Below are 16,386 nucleotides of genomic sequence, written 5' to 3' on the forward strand. Positions count from 1 at the left end.
CACGTTCAAAGTCTACAGCAACTTTGTATTTCTCCAGGGGGGGTGGGGTGGGAGGACAATATTCAAAATAACTTGATAAAGTATTAGAGCCATTAGGCAAAGAAGCATGTTTGTTATTTACAACTTTTGTCTACTTTTCCTAACTTCATTTTCGGTCATCATTAAAGCCTTGATGCATGAAAATGGCTAAAATATAGGCTTACTTTTAAATGTATATCTCATTTTTTTAGTAAAACCAAATCAAGCTATTCAAAAAAGTCTGTATTTGGTAGTTTGGATTTGTCATCTCCAATATTAAATTATTTTTGTCAGGTGGCTTTTATTCATGTAGGGCAGTGTTGAATATTCTGGAAGATGACTAATTAGCTTTGGAGATGGGGGAGTAGGGGAGATGTGTTCAGTTGAACCACTTGAAAGTGGGTCAGTAAATACCTAAGAGCTGATAGGACAGCTACAAGCAATAAAACAAGCAGTAAAAACCAATCATATCCACTGTTTACTTTCACCTTTCCCTACATGCCATATCCGTGAAGCGCTACCTGGGGGCAGAACGTATAAACTCCACGCACTCTATAAAAAAAAACATATGCCTGTGGTAAAAATTACTATTGTAGAATGTGCAACATGCAGTGTCTTTCATATAGTAAAAACTTCAAAGGTGGCATCAAATAAGGGTAAAAGGGCAAGTTACGTTCAAGGTGATAGGAGAGTCTTAAAGGATGAAAAGCAAAAGCCATACAGTAACCCAGCAGTCAACTTCGGCATGGCACACACTTCTAGACATCTTAGGCTGATCACTTAACACACAGTTTATGGCCTGGAGAATGCTGTGGATAAAGAAGTTCCCTCTGGTGTGGTTTCCATTGTGTGATTTACCCACTGCCTTCCATAGGAGGCAGTGGGGATCTGTTCCACCCCTGGGAGTTACATCATGGTCTGTATATCCCTGGAGCCACTACAAATGGTGGAAAGTAATCCCTGCCTCATGGCCATTTGGCCGCTATCATGTCATAGATGGTTGCTAGTGGAAGTGTTTGGCACCTGCACAAAAAAAACCCACAATGACAATCTGCCTGCAATGTTTATGCCACTTCATGCAACACTCCTAACAGAGATCACCTGTGATCCCAAGTTTCCTTCCTCTGCTGGTTCCAGACCATGGCAGTGACTGATCAAGATGAAGGTAGTTGTGGCCAGTTTTGAAATAAGACTCTGACGTTTTCCAGGACAGGCTCAATGTTTTTTGGGAAGCATAGGGAAGCACACTGGCCTGAGGCCTTTGCTTCACTGTGGTTATACTGGCTGTTGGTGTGAGCAACTCTGTGTCTGGCTTCTATGGTTTTATAGTAGACAGACCTCATAATATTGGCTATATATCTTAAAATTATTGAATTTCGATAGCGGTGGGAGAGTTGTCACAAAGTACTTTTCAGATTTCAGAGGATGTAAAGAAAAACTTGAAAATATGAACTGTATGAACACTAAAGACTTGGGAATAAATACCTTCCTCAGAATGTCTTTGAAAAAAAACAAATAGCATGATACTTAGTTTGGACAGAAGAGGTGATAAGTAGTGCACTCATCATGAACCCCATACACATTCCAAATATTGAGAAATAAAATAGGAAGTCTTTGAATTATTAGCATCTTTTAACTGTTTACACCTCAGCTGCCATTTTTTCCAAAAGTCGAAAGGTTTCTTACCTGTTTTGGATGTGATTTAAATTAGAGTTAAAAAGTACTGAGGAAATTGGAATTATCTTAGCTCAAGTTTTAGATAACATTTGTTTCATATTGTGCTGTGTTCGTGTGGTTCTCTCTGTCCCACAGTATAATAAATTTTAGTATAATACAGAAATTAAAGCTTCAGTTAATATCTTAATGGGATCACTTGGTATGTGATGCAGGTCTTAAATAACAAAGCCGACTGACAACTCTAACTGAACAACCATATTGTTTTTATAGTCTCCCACCTGTAAAAGTAGTTTAAGCAGTTACTCTTGAATGTCATTTAAGTATACAGTCTTATGAAATCTGTTCCCAAGTATTCTTAGACTACGGGTGACTTCTAGAGGTATACCAGAGTGTCACTTAGCAAGTCTGGGTGAAGCTGCAATTCATGAACTTGCAATTCAAATCACTGAGAGAAAAAAAAATAAACTAACAAAAGAAAGCACTTATACAGGCCATGAGTGCTATTACCTCTGCAGTCCTTCAATACAAAGTTTTTTCCATACAGAGAAAAAGTCAAGAAGGCTCTTTATAAAGGGAAAAATATTTCCTGCAGCTTAGAAATTTATATGATCGTTCTGTTTCTAGTCCATTGGGTTAGCTCTGAAATGACATGCCAGGAACTTGAAACGAGTTTAACTCTTGAACCTCACTGCTTGAAGAAATATCTCAGGGATTGTGTAGTTTGTTCTAGATTCATACCTAGTTACCAGAGTGTAGTATTCTGACAGAAGGCTTGAAATGGTTGATTTAAAATTTGTAGTCATGTATGGTTGACTTTATACTAATTATAAAATTATGGAGCAGTACTCCATTCCATCTTCCAGGGTTCGTGCAGTAGCTACTTCTGTAACTCCATAAGCAATGACTAATGTTCTATGATAAGAACTGTTTTTACCAGGATTATAAGGTGTGGCTACAAACATCATAGGAATTACAAGAGTTTCTGGCTATAATTGATTGTGAGATTTTGGTGAGTAACTTTGCGAGGGGAGGAGAAGCTTTGCAGACCTCACTTGCACATGAAGGAATTATTTTCAGATTTTTATGTTTCTACAGTAAAGGTTTGTTTCAGCTGTTCTGTATGTATTTTTGAAAAGTGCATGGAAAACTATGATTTTGGATCACTATTTAGCAGTGCTTTAAAGGAAAAAACATTACCGAAGTAGAATAGGAAATGAAATCTAACAAAAAAAGCTGCATAACTGTTCTCATGAAATATCGCTGTATCTATGTCAGAGTGCCCAGGATGTTAATCATCATGGTCCGTTTTTATAGGATTTGTCACAGAGTAACAAAGAGTAATCAAACATGATAAGCAAAAATTGCCACTCTTTTTTTCAAATACAAACATATAACAGGTCCATGTATTTGTTTTCACAGACTTCCTTATATCATCACTATTCAACAGACAGAGGCCTGGACAGGCCCTGTAGGTAAGAAATACTATACATTATTTCAGCAGTCACAGATTATCCAGCCTTAAGGGTCTTCTCTGGGCCCTGAAATCAGCAGATGTGAAGAGTCAGATTGTAACACTCAACTTGTGAGCTACTGACAAAATAGAGATACATGGAGAAAGTGTTCATATTTTGGTACTGATGTGTAGATTTTTAGTTTTGCAAGGACTTACTCTTTACATTCAGAGTAAACTATACTGTATTCTAGGTCTTTCCACTAACATTCCCGAGCTTCTGTCTCAACAGCAGTTTATCATTTAACCTTACTGCCTGCAGGACCCTTAGTGCTGTTTCCCTGAGCATGCTGCCCCAACTGTTCTCAGTCTCTTTTCCCTATCTTTGCACTAAAATTCTAGTTCCAACAAATAGCCTAAAAAAACTTGATGCATTTATTTCAGAGAAAATGGCATAGTTATTTTGCATAAAACTTTAAAACAGTCAGGTGACGAACAAATTATCTTTTCTCTGTGAAATATGCTGTAAGATGTATGAGACCAGTGTTTCATCACTTTACGTGGTTTTGATGTATTTATTCTGGCATTTTTTAATTTATGAACCAATAATATAATTATGAGCTTACTTTTTAAAATCCTAAATTCTGATCTCAGAATTAGACTGCTACTTATACTGCTTTTTTCCGTAGTTCTGCAAGTACTGCAAGTGACTACAGAAAGCGAAGGAAGTCAGAACCTGCTGTAAGTCATCAGAGGGCACACAGTGATCAGAACGCAAACAGACCTAACCTGGGCCGTACAGACATACAAGGCCCATGTACCACCCTTAGAAAGCCTTTAACTAGCTCGTCTCCTTCTTCTCCATCAAGAGCAAAAGGTAAGAGGAGGCTGTGTTTGTTAGCAGAAAACTTCTGATGATGTGTTGTACAGTACATTGCTAGCAAATGCAACTGCCCACTGTTGTTCAGTGCATTTCCCCAGGAGATGTGATATGAAGCAGCAGCTTTGGGCCTTTCATGACAGGCTAAGTTGTTTATTCTTATGTGTGTAATTTTAAGATAAAAAGCTGGATTTGTAACAAGTAACAGTTTCAACTGCTTACTCTAACAAAAGAAAATTGAGTAAATGAGTACTATGAATTCTACCACAATATATAAACCCATAAATTTTTATTAACTCCACTACTGTCTTATTAGGTTACTGTGATTTTAAAACTGGTTTTAGTATACTGAGAAAGTGCAAGACAAATGACCTTTAAGACTAAAGATATGTTTCCAGGATAGTAGGTGTTTCAAATCTACAGCTGATGTCTTAGACATTGTCAATTATCAGGACCTAAATTAATCAAGCAAACATCCGTAGTCTGATTTTTTATTTAGTAAGTCCTTGGAAGTACTTAGTACAGCTGGTACAACCTAATTAGTTTCTTTTTTTGCGAGTAACTCACCATTCTATTACTGTTTTTCACATCTCTTCAGAAAAGAGATCACAGAATCCGTTGTTCATTTGGGTTTGGCGGTTTCGGTAGATTTTTTTTTAGAAAGACAAAAGGCTTCCACTAAAACATATGATGGAAGTAGTATATAGAGTAACACTGAATACAATATGTCTCCTTCTGCTGAAATTATTATAATTATTATTATTATTCACTTAATTGCTCTATTTTATAGGTATATTAATCAGTAAACCTCTGTAAAAGTAAATTCCCATTGAAAAGAACATAATATCCCCTCTGCAACAGAATGAGACAAAGAAAAGCAGTGAGGAATAGTAAGAGTGAAGTGGTGGAAAGCAAATGTATTTTAAACCTGGTGTTACAGCAGTAATTTTAGAAGTGGATAAACTTATCCATTTTGTGTACCAGGCCAGGGAGTAAAAAGTTTATAAACTCCATTTACCTGCATGTACATTTGACTTCACCACCAATAATAAGCACTTACCAACACTTAAACACTTTCTGTGTTTGAAAATCCTTCAGTTCAGAATATCTACCATAGCTAATTAACTTTCAGAAGGTGTCCTAACTGTGTCACTCCATTCTCTCCCAGCATTATGACACCTGTAGAATGTTATTTTTTCTTGAAATTAACCAATTTTTTAAAGAAGGAGCACGCTATAAACTGTTTGATCAGCATGAATTTTGAAGTCAAGTGTTTTGGTTTCTGATCCAGATTCAGTTTTCTCTAGAAAGCAGATTGAACTTTTTGAAGCATCCTTCCCGAACTGAATGTTGTCATTTGAGACTGTGTTTGAAAGTTCAGTGCAATTATGAAAGACCACAGTTCCAAATTTGTCTCATCATGATTTCTGCATCTAGCATGTGCATAAAAATATATCTTAAAACTTCCTTGAAAACTCAGGCTTTGTTATGGAAGTCAATCTAAGGGTTATTGTTTTTTCTACATGCTGGTTAGGCTAAGTGAACTGATACATCTTCCTTTACACCTGTATAGCAGTTCCTGAGCTACCTTGTTCTGCCCTCCATAAGCTGTAGAAAGCACCACTCCCTTCAGTGCTATCACATAGGGAAAGAGTGGGAGCAATTTCCTATTTGATCTTATATAAAGATTTATCTTTATCTTAACTATGTTAGAATACAGATGCTGCAAACTCTCTGAGCATTATAGAGCTTAAAAATTCTGAGCAGCTTCTTTCAGAATGCTGGAAAAGTCAATATTTGACTGACATCTATATATGTTGTTTGGTTTCATCTTTAAATCTTTTGCAGCTTTTATTTTCTGTTGACCTGCTTAAAAATCGGTATTAGTGCTTGTTTTCTTATGTTACTTTGGTGGGGGGGGTGCAGAGGGGATAACATCACCATAATTCATAAGGAATTCTTTTTATTGTTCAAATTGTCATGAGAGCATTTTTACAGCTGTAAAGTAACTTAATTATTAGCTCTGCTGTCCCAGGCTGTAGGAGACTATGTACTGACCTAAATTGATAAATGCACTAATTGCTATTTCTTTTCTAGTCTTTCTAATGCTTACTGATGCTAATTCCAACTTTCTGAATCTTTTAATTTCTGGCAATGTCTCTTTTTTACCATGCTGCTCTGTGGATTATAAAGGTGGGGATATTAGCAAAGTATATCCATCCCTTTTAAGTTATTCAGTGCACAACCACAACACCTCAAATGAATTAGATTACTGTAGCACTTACAGGCAACATTTAGCTGTTCCAAATGACTCAAGAAGGGCAATTAGCTACAAGAATGGCTGGCAAATGACTCGCCAAAATGCAGAAGTCTGGAGCAGCACAGAAGAAAATGCTTCTCCAAAGAGAAAATCTCGTAGCTGTGATGATCTGTTAACAGATGATCGAGATAGCTTTCCTGATGCACAGGCCAAGGCTGAAAGCATGGGCTCTCTGTTATGTGAGGAGGATTCCAAAGAAGTTTGCTCAATGAACTGGAACTCCCCATATGTTGAGGGCCGTGGTAGTGGTAGATCAAGAGTTCGTCACAGATCTGCACATGATGCTCCAGGTTTCCTGAAAATGTACAAAAAGATGCACCGCATCAATCGCAAGGACTTGATGAATTCCGAGGTGATTTGTTCTGTGAAGTCCAGAATACTGCAGTATGAAAAAGAACAGCACAAAGGTATTCTTCAAGGCTGGAGAGAGTCTTCTACTGAAGAGGTGCCCAGAGACATGGTGCCAACCAGAATATCTGAATTTGAAAAATTAATTCAGAAGTCAAAATCAATGCCGAACCTTGGTGATGAAATGTTGTCAACTGCTACATTAGAGCCTCCTAAAAATGGCTTGTGTCCAAAGAGGCGATTTTCTATCGAGTCCTTGCTGGAAGAAGAAACTCCAGTCAGACATCCCTCTCAGGTACAACAGAGCTACAAGTCTAAAACCCTGGTGCCAATTCATATTGAAGTGACCAGTGATGAGCCACAACGATCACATATAGATTTTTCAGACAGTGATCAAGACGGAATGGTTTCTGATCTCAGTGACTTTATCCAGATAGAGGGTTCATCCTTTTGTAGTGAAAGTGACTTTGATCACTTTTCCTTCACATCATCTGAAAGCTTTTATGGATCAGGCCATCACCACCACCACCATCACCACCACCACAGGCATCTCATTAGCTCCTGCAAAGGGCGATGCCCAGCATCCTACACCCGCTTCACTACCATGCTAAAACATGAAAGGGCTAAGCAAGAAACCACTGAAGATCCAAGGAGACAGGAAGCAGAATCTGGCCTCTCTAAGATAGCATTCCTGGTCAGTCCAGTGCCTTTCCGGAGGAAAAAAAGTGCAGCTCCTAAAAAACAAACCGAAAAGAAAAAATGCAAGTCATCTGTATTTGAAGCACTAGATTCTGCACTTAAAGACATCTGTGACCAAATTAAAGCTGAAAAAAGACGGGGAAGCTTACCCGACAACAGTATATTACACAGACTTATTACTGAGCTGCTTCCAGACATTCCAGAAAGGAATTCATCTCTTAAAGCTCTGAAAAAGAGTCCCATGCACCAGCCTTTTCATCCACTGCCTCAAGATGGTGCTATCCATTATCCACTGTACCAGAATGATTGTGGAAGATTACCTCTTAGTGCCTCTTTTCCAGACATGGATGCAACTAACAACAACGATAGTGCACTGTGTTTCCAAGGTGGATTAACTTTCTTCCTCTATCCTTGTGATTGACTTATCCAGCCTTACTCCCCGTGTTTCCCACCCTTTCTCATTCCATTTTTGTGTTGTCTATAAGAAGCTTTCATCCCACAAAATTCTTAATGAAGAATGTCATTTTCACATAGGTGTTGAGGATAGACAAATTTGCTATCTATTCACAAACTACAGCAATCAGAACAACTGAAGTAACAGTGCATTTCAACTCATTGATTATTAGTTCTATAAATTACAGTAATGTTATTAAGTATTGTGGGGGTTTTTCCCCAAGAAAAATATCTTACAGAAGGGGAATTCATGCATTATAAGATGCTGATCAAACTGAAAACAATATGGAGATAATCCTTCCTTTATTAATTAAGAAAAAAAATTTGCATCTAAAATGTGTTATTTTGTTAAATGTAAGCTATTAAAATGCTGTTAATTCTGCCAGTATCACAGAAAGTTGATTCTGTTTTCTTATGAATCCGATGCTTTATATTACTTTTTGTGAATAGATGTTAAGGTCATTTTAGGAAGTTTTGCATTTCCACTGTTCAAACAATAAATTTCCAATTTCTGTGGCAGCAAAACTAGTTCTTTTCATAGAATTTTGATGTATCTGTGAAGTTTTGAGAAATTTCCTATCCTCTTAAAAGGGAAGTTCTCAATAATAAAAACTGGAATGAAACTGTCAGGGTGAGTATGACCAGTCTGTAGTTTAAGTTACTCCTTTGAGCTGTTTGTTGCTATACTGCATCTTTTTTTTCTCAAAAACATTTGCTCGAGCCTAAAGTGTTTTTAAAGTTTAACCTTTTAATATTAAAAGAAACAAACTAGATCCATAGCAGGAATGCACAAACTGTATGCTAGATGTTTTAGATTAATATCTTTGGCAAGTCTGTAGTTTATTTCTCTTTTTCAATGGTGCCATTTCTTAGTTTAAGAATTCTGCTTCTAGACATAGAGTCCTTTGACAGAGTATCTTTGAGAATTTAATGAAATTACAAAGCTATTTTTGAAATCACAAATGGATGGAAGAGGAAATGTCACTAATATGTAAATTAAGCATTATTTGATCAGACCCATCTTACCTTTATTCTCACATCTTTTTGTGTAACTTTTGCAAGTAGCACAATAGTAAATATGTATTTCAAGAGAACTCAGAATTCAAGCTGTTACCATCTCTTCTTAACTAGTTATAACAGACATATTTAGAATAAAAGATTTGGTAAAAAAGGGCTATAAAACGCAGTTGAGGATTGAATTAATCATACATGAGGCCTGGTCATGATTAACGCTGGCTGACAGTACTACATGATGAGACTAAAGTTGTTGGAAATTGCACTGGTCACATATTACAGTGGACTTCTGATAGCTTCTTCAGCTGTGAAGGAGCCTGGCATAAGGAAAGCGATGCACTCTGTCAGCATTAATATCCCTAAAGTGGCATGGAGAATGAGTAAAGCAGAATATTCCGTTGATTTCCATCAGCACCAGTCATGGCTGAGCTCTACTTCAAATCAAGTTTCCTGTTTGTTGGATCTGTGTGTGTCTCTTGCAGCCACCATCACACAGAGACCCCAAGGTCATAGCAAAAAACCACTGAAAACTACCAATATTGGCTGCATAAAGAGCTGTAGAGAAATAAAGGAAATTGTTTTTCCTAAAGCTTCTGCATTTTCACTCCTCTTCCATGTCCTTCTCTTTCTGCTAGAGAATAAAGAAAAAAAATAATAGGTATGTTTGGAGGAATTGTATCTTTAGGTTTTTGCAGTGAGTATAGATCCTCATTCAGGAACACATGCCATATCAAGAAACCTGTCCAGAACTGGGACTGTGATATGCTTGCTGGGAGTGACAGGCTTGCAACCAATGGCATAAATAATACAATGATCTCATTTTTTTGCCTCCAGTATATTTATCAATAGCTTCAATTTTTTTGGTTTAGCCTATAGCCCACTAGAGACCATTTACATCTTTTTTCTGTAAGACCTCAACATAATGGATGACCTTCTTTCAGTTCCTTTCTTTTTAACCACTTGTACTCCTTTGCAAAAGTATGAACTTGATAAGAACAGATTGTGGTAATGAAGTCAAAGAAGACAAACATCTATCACGTTTTCACTAGCAAATATCACTGTGGAAGTAGGAGACTAAAACCGTAGTTCTCAAAAGTTGGGAGGCAATTAATTTCATCCTCTGATCTGAAATAGTTCTATTGTATTTTCATTTCACAATGGCAACTTGCAGAGCTATAGAATGTATAAGATTTTCATTTTATTCTTACTAAAACATGAAAAGATACCATCCTGTAATAAACACTGGTAAACTGTATTTTAGAGAAGTCTGCCACATAGATTGGTGAGTAATGATTTGTATTCCATCTCTTAAAACAGAGTTGTTTTTATGAAATAACTTCTTTTTAAATTCCCTTGTGCTGCCTATCATGTGCCCCTGGTAAAGTAGAAATGCATCTTAGATCACTTAGGAGGAAACAATATTACTTCACTATTTTCTCATTGAAGCATGCTTGAATCATGTTTTGTGCATGTAATTATGTGTTTATATTGTTGGCATTCCGAAACAGTGTCATGCAACCTGATGAAGTCCGAGTACTGCTGTCATGTCTTCCACTTGGCCCAGTAGGGGTCCATCCCTTTGTACAGTGAGGCATAATTTTGCTCTCTTGATCCTCTCTCATATCTTTTCTTCTGCTGTGGATCAGAGGACAGCCATTGCCTTTGCTTAAGAGTTAGTATCTTTTTTTTTTCTTTGAAGGTGCACTTAACCATCATATCATGTGCTTTTCTTTCTATTAAAGGTAAAATAATAGATTTCAATATCTTTTCACCTCCCTAATGAAACCAAGCAGCATTACACATTTGAATGGTTTTGTTTACTGTAGTTTCACGTAATTTCTGTTTTCAGTAGACCAGGAGTCTCCTGGAAGCTATTCTTCTGCTTTCACTGATGTGGGACGATTTACTCCAAGGGAGAGAAGAGGAACTACAGACAAAGAGGTAGTGAAACAACAATGAATAACACAGCAATATCCATATGGGAAATCGGTAACATATTTAAGACAAGATTTGTGTTGGTTTTAAGACACTGTAATAATGCAGACCAAAGGAACAGTTACTTATCATATCATCAGATGAGACAGCATCTTCCTTTTTCATTAAGGAGGATTGGTACTTCAAAAATTAAAATAATATCAAGTTTTGTAAAATAAGCTGTGGACTTCCATTTACTATTAAATAGATATGAACATAAATTTACTAGTTATTGATAGATTCTGTCAAAGTTGACAAGAGAGGATGTTTGGAACAGAGAAGAGCAGATGTGACTCGGGAAAGGCTCTTTTGAGATCCAAAGCATCACACAAAGAAACTGCCTTGGTAGTTTAAAACTGATACAAAACATCTATATTTCACCGTTATTTTTGTTTGGAAATGGAAAACCACTGTCGTTAGTGTGTTAGACAAAACCACTTCTCCTTAGAGCAAACACTAATGTTTGTAACAGTTGGTTATGGTAATTGTTTACCGATTACTCATATTAGTGCTTTGGAAGAGGTTGTGGAAGCAGGCATACCACCGTTAAAGTAACACAAAGTTATCACTGAAAAGTACACTTTGAAAAATGAAGTGTATTATTTAGTATCTTAAGAATACTTATAGATGTAACTGTAAATGCACTCCAAACAGGCTTCAGGGATTTTATTCAATCATGAAGTACATTTAAATTAACCAACATCTACAGACTATGGATTGTTAACATTTTTGATTGTTTTTTATTAAAATATTGCACAAAATAATGGCAGCATAAGAGAGTACTATATTTTAATTGCTAATATTTAAGGGTTTGCTCTGGGCTATCTACCTTGCTAAATGGTGGTACAGTTAGAACTGAATTCAGATCCATTTACAGTCCACTGACATGTTTATATTGCTTCAATTTGATTAAGAGTCTGATTCAACAAAAAAAAAGAAAAAAAAGACTGCTTATTACAAAAGAGAGGTAAAAAATGTTCCAGGAGCTGTGTTATGTGTTCCTTTTAAAGAATCTCATGACATAGAAAGTCATTTTTCAATTTGAAAATACATAAAATACTTAAATTACAAGCGATTTTTAAGATCACTGTAATTTTAAAAGATGAAAGAAAGGCTTCTCTATTTCCAGTATGTTTTGTAAAGTGCAAAGTATTTTGTATTTAATCAGCTCCACTGTTCTTTTAATATTATCCTCTTTCTTCTGTTATTTGCTTTAGTAGTTACAGTACCAGCTGTACCAAAATCAAGGAAGAGTGAAAAGGGCTTAGCTACAGATGATATGAATATCACCTTCTGTCTAAAAGACTGTTTTTAACAACAGCAAGTAACAGGAAAATGCTTTTAAATGTAGGCTTAGACCTGTAATGGAAAATTGTATTAGTATTACAAAATTCAAATTGACAGGACCCCTGCAATAACTTTAGGGACTTTTTTGTTATAATGAAGACAATACTCTAGGTATGCTATATTTGCTAGCCTTTAAATTACAAGTAGGGAGAGAACCCAGTCAAGAATACGTGGAGTAAAAGTAAAATGCAAAATTTACAAGTGTCCCTTTTTATTCCTCTCATAAAAAGATGCGCACCTTTACATCCTTACAAGTAGCATCTATCAGAAATAGCATAATCAGCTCATGCTAGTCACTAGTATATCCTACAGAGAAATTTTTTTTAAATGTAGCAATCTTATCTGTGCAAGTACTTGCAGAGAAACACTGAAGAATTTCACCAAATACCCTCATGTGATACTGTTTATCACTTTTGGCACCTTCCTCTGAAGTATCTGGTGATGGTTACTTGTCAGCTGCAGACACTAGATGAGGGAGGCTGTTGGGCCGGATCACAGTTCGTGTTTTCAGCAGAGCTTTGAAAACAGTGAAAGTTTAAGTTTCAGCTGCACAGGTGAGGAGAGGTAGGACTGTTTAACAGGTTTATTTTTGAAACAATATTGAGCTTGCATGTACTTCATGATAGAACTTGATAAATATATGATAGGAGTGATATAACGTGATTGCCTGTAATAGCAAGAGAGCTGCACACATGACTCAGGAGATCAACTCCAGTCCTGTGTTTCTCAGACTTTCTTAAAACTATGAATGTGATTATAGAAATTCAAAATATTCCCAATAATTTCCAGCTGTCAGAGTAATTTCTCATATATATGTATATATAAGTGATACAGTATTTGCAATTGAAATTAGCCTAAAGGTAACAAATTTAACAGAGAAAGCATCTAAAATACTACAGAATATTAGGTATGTGAATTTACGTTGTACCTAAAAAGCTAGTTGCCTACAAGTTACATTGGCGTAGTTAACTTTTTTATTTACTTTGGTAGTTCTGTTAAACATAAAATTCAAAAGCAGTCTGTATTAAAATTTAGCTGCTATTTCTGTTTTTAGAAAACTAAGTTTCAAACAGCTAACTGCCTTAAAAAAATGAAAGCCATATATTTAATTGCCTATTTCTGCAAGAACTACTGTAAAGCACATCCTTTTCATTTTGAGTCTTGGTCACCTTTTTAAAAGTTGAAACATGTTTATCATATAGTAATACTACCTGAATGTATTAATCACTTTGCCTGCTTTTCAGAAACTGCCAGCTAGAGCTGTATATGACTTTAAAGCTCAGACTTCTAAGTAAGTACTAGACTTTTGTTCATTTAAGAACTCATGATTCAAGCAAACTCTTTCTAGAACTTGTAGCAGCTTAACTGCTGTTTAAGCCAGTTTCAACAGCAAATGCCGTGGAAATGAGGACCCTGCTTGCACAGGTAGTCCCTGCATTAGCAAACTGTGTGAGAAGTTACGTTGTAATAAAAACGTCTTAAATTATTATATCCTCCATTGTATCTGTTAGAACACATGAATGGCTGTGCATCTTCAGCCTTCTAGAGCACAGGTCCTGAGGGCCACCCACTGAATGCTTTTCATTTGTTGTGAATTCTATTCAGGTTACACAAGGTAAAATACTGTCATAGATAATGGGGTTATAAAGATTCTGTATAATGCTTCAACAACTTCCTGTCTGTCTTAACTTACACAGGCTCTCTGCAGGATGTGAGAAGTCCCATACCAAGACAACAGTGGTCCATAAGAAATACAAGATCAGGAACCACTAATTTAGGATATGAGAGAGTTGAAGTAGAGTGCCTGTATTTCATTCCTGCTGTTGTTCCAATGATCCAGGGCATTTAAACAATATTCAGATATGGCCCAGCATTGACACTAGAATTACATTAGCTGTGTCTGGGAGAAAACTCAGAACCTGAATTATCCAAATAGCAGCTTAGCTGTTGAAAAGCCAAATGGATGATGCAGCAAAGATCTCCCAGGCCAGGATCTGAAAATATTTTTAGTGATTTCAGTTATTCCCCTTTTTTGGTATTCAACATTAAACATATTACAGGCTCTGAATATCAGAAATGGTGAGAACATGATCCTGTGTTCTTCAGGCTTCTGAATAGCTGTCTTGAAAGAAAAACATGTAGAGCAGAAGCACACCATGCTCTGCTATGAAAAGGTAGTGATAGGCCATAGAGACATGGGATATACTTTCTGGTTTTTCCTACTGATTTCATAAAGAATATCCCTCTGATGCCTGTCATAAAAGCAGTACTTAAACAGGTGATCCAAAAGACATCATACTTGCATGCAGACGCTATACTAAGTGCTCTGGTAGTAACTAGCAATACTTCCTTGGAATCAAAGTGTAAAACAGGCCTGTATAACTTACAGGTACTAAATGTAAAGCTATAAATGTGAATCACTTGATTTTCTATGGTATGATCAACTGGTAAATGACCACAGCCATGATACTTTTTCTTCAAATGTTTGTTACATTCTGTTTCAGTTCCAAACTGTAAAGATCTCAGGAACTATGCAGGTAGAGGAATGAAATGTAAAGCTATAAACATCTGATACAAATAAATTTGTTACAGAGAGCTGTCCTTTAAGAAAGGAGATACTGTCTATATCCTCAGGAAAATTGATCAAAACTGGTATGAGGGTGAGCACCACGGAAGAGTTGGAATATTCCCAATTTCTTATGTTGAGGTTTGTTCTCTGTTTTAATTCCTTTAATTAATTTGGGTAATAAGTCCACAAACCACATGAAAATGATGAAAATCTGTGGGTTTTCTTTTTCCTTAGAAACTGTCTCCTCCAGAAAAAGCACAGCCTGCCAGGCCCCCTCCCCCTGCACAAATTGGAGAGATTGGAGAAGCTGTTGCCAAATACAATTTCAGTGCAGACACAAATGTGGAGTTATCACTTAGAAAGGTACAGTTTAGAACTATCTTCCATCAAAACACCATGAAAGTGTCTACTGCTACACCAAATCAATACTGTGCTTTGGTGCACTCACCATTCATAATTTGCCATGCACAAAGCAATGTCATGGTAGGAAACTACTAACATAATAGCTTGTTGGCTAACAGTCTTTCTCAGCTGCCTGAAAATAGCATAAATGTGTTGTGCATGTAAATTGGATTGTGGTAGATTAGCATATGCAATCATCTGTTAACTGGCCACGTAAATATCAAGTTTTCTCTTCAATTATCCATTCCTTTTTTTTAATAATTATTCCTGGCTGTCACTATTATTATGAATCTAGAATAAATAAAAAATTACAGAAGATAAAAGATACAGAAAAAAGGCTCAGAGATTTTTTTGTGAATGTATCAGTTCTTGCAAATATTTCATTTAATAACAGTCTGCTTTTTATAACATTTTATTGCCATTCCTATGCACATCCTGGTAGTTACACTGTATTGCACATAAGCAAAATAACTGTTTAATTTCTGAAGTTTGTGAGACACTGGAATATCACCACTATAGAGAAACTTGATTATTGCAGATATTAAATACTCAGGTGTAAGTAGTATGTACTTCTTATCCACTGGGAAGTTCTGCCTCATACGTTTGGGTTTTTTAAAGAATTAGAGTTCAGAAAAGCTTTATTTTTCTTTTGAAATAAAATAAGAATATGGTTAGTTGTTGCTGACCTAGAGCTTAATCCAGCATTACTGAAAATAACGAGTGTTTTTTACTCATTAGAAATTAGTAAATGTCAAAGAGGTGTAAAAAAAAAATCAAGAATAGGAACTTAGAGAAATTATGGGTTGGGAGTAATTTGGTAATTTATTTCTTTTTAAAATTACCTTCTGTGTTTATTGTGGTAGTCATAATCTTGACAGGCAAATCTGGGGGTTTTTTGAAAAGTTACCTTGCACTGGTTTTCTTTTGTTCCATCTCACTAAAGATAGGTTTAGTGAATTCCACCTATCAGCTACAGAAACAAAATTAAAGAAACTCAAGAAAATGCAAAATTAATAGGGAAGGATTTGTTACAAAAAGGCATGTGATAAAAAGCACATCATGTGAAACAAAGAAGGGGGTAGCTCATGAAGTTTCACTACAGAGAAAGATTGAGTAGAAAGTTGATGTTTTCCATTTCAGTTACTGAGCTCTCTAAAACTAAACTGAGCCACTGCCCAGGAAAAGCACTTCTTTCTCTCATATGGACTCATTTTTTAGCTTTCTACCTCCACTTA

At 36.1% G+C, this 16,386-nt stretch overlaps 1 protein-coding gene across 19 annotated transcripts in view; it reads left to right on the forward strand.

Annotated features, from left to right (window-relative positions):
• The window catches only part of SORBS2 (sorbin and SH3 domain containing 2), a 156,179-nt gene that overhangs the window by 121,779 nt on the left and 18,014 nt on the right, over positions 1-16,386 (forward strand). For 8 of the 19 annotated variants that reach the window (XM_027676573.1, XM_027676582.1, XM_027676574.1 and 5 more), the window contains 7 exons: positions 3,115-3,167; positions 3,835-4,022; positions 6,219-7,778; positions 10,709-10,800; positions 13,425-13,471; positions 14,773-14,887; positions 14,984-15,112. In XM_027676573.1, the coding sequence (XP_027532374.1) occupies positions 3,115-3,167; positions 3,835-4,022; positions 6,219-7,778; positions 10,709-10,800; positions 13,425-13,471; positions 14,773-14,887; positions 14,984-15,112 (2,184 nt within the window). The remainder of the gene's footprint in view (positions 1-3,114; positions 3,168-3,834; positions 4,023-6,218; positions 7,779-10,708; positions 10,801-13,424; positions 13,472-14,772; positions 14,888-14,983; positions 15,113-16,386) is intronic. The other 11 variants (XM_027676592.1, XM_027676585.1, XM_027676591.1 and 8 more) reach the window with 2 other exon arrangements.

This window comes from Neopelma chrysocephalum, unplaced genomic scaffold, assembly GCF_003984885.1.
Source record: "Neopelma chrysocephalum unplaced genomic scaffold, ASM398488v2 Primary Assembly neopelma1_42, whole genome shotgun sequence".
Taxonomy (NCBI): Eukaryota; Metazoa; Chordata; class Aves; order Passeriformes; family Pipridae; genus Neopelma; species Neopelma chrysocephalum.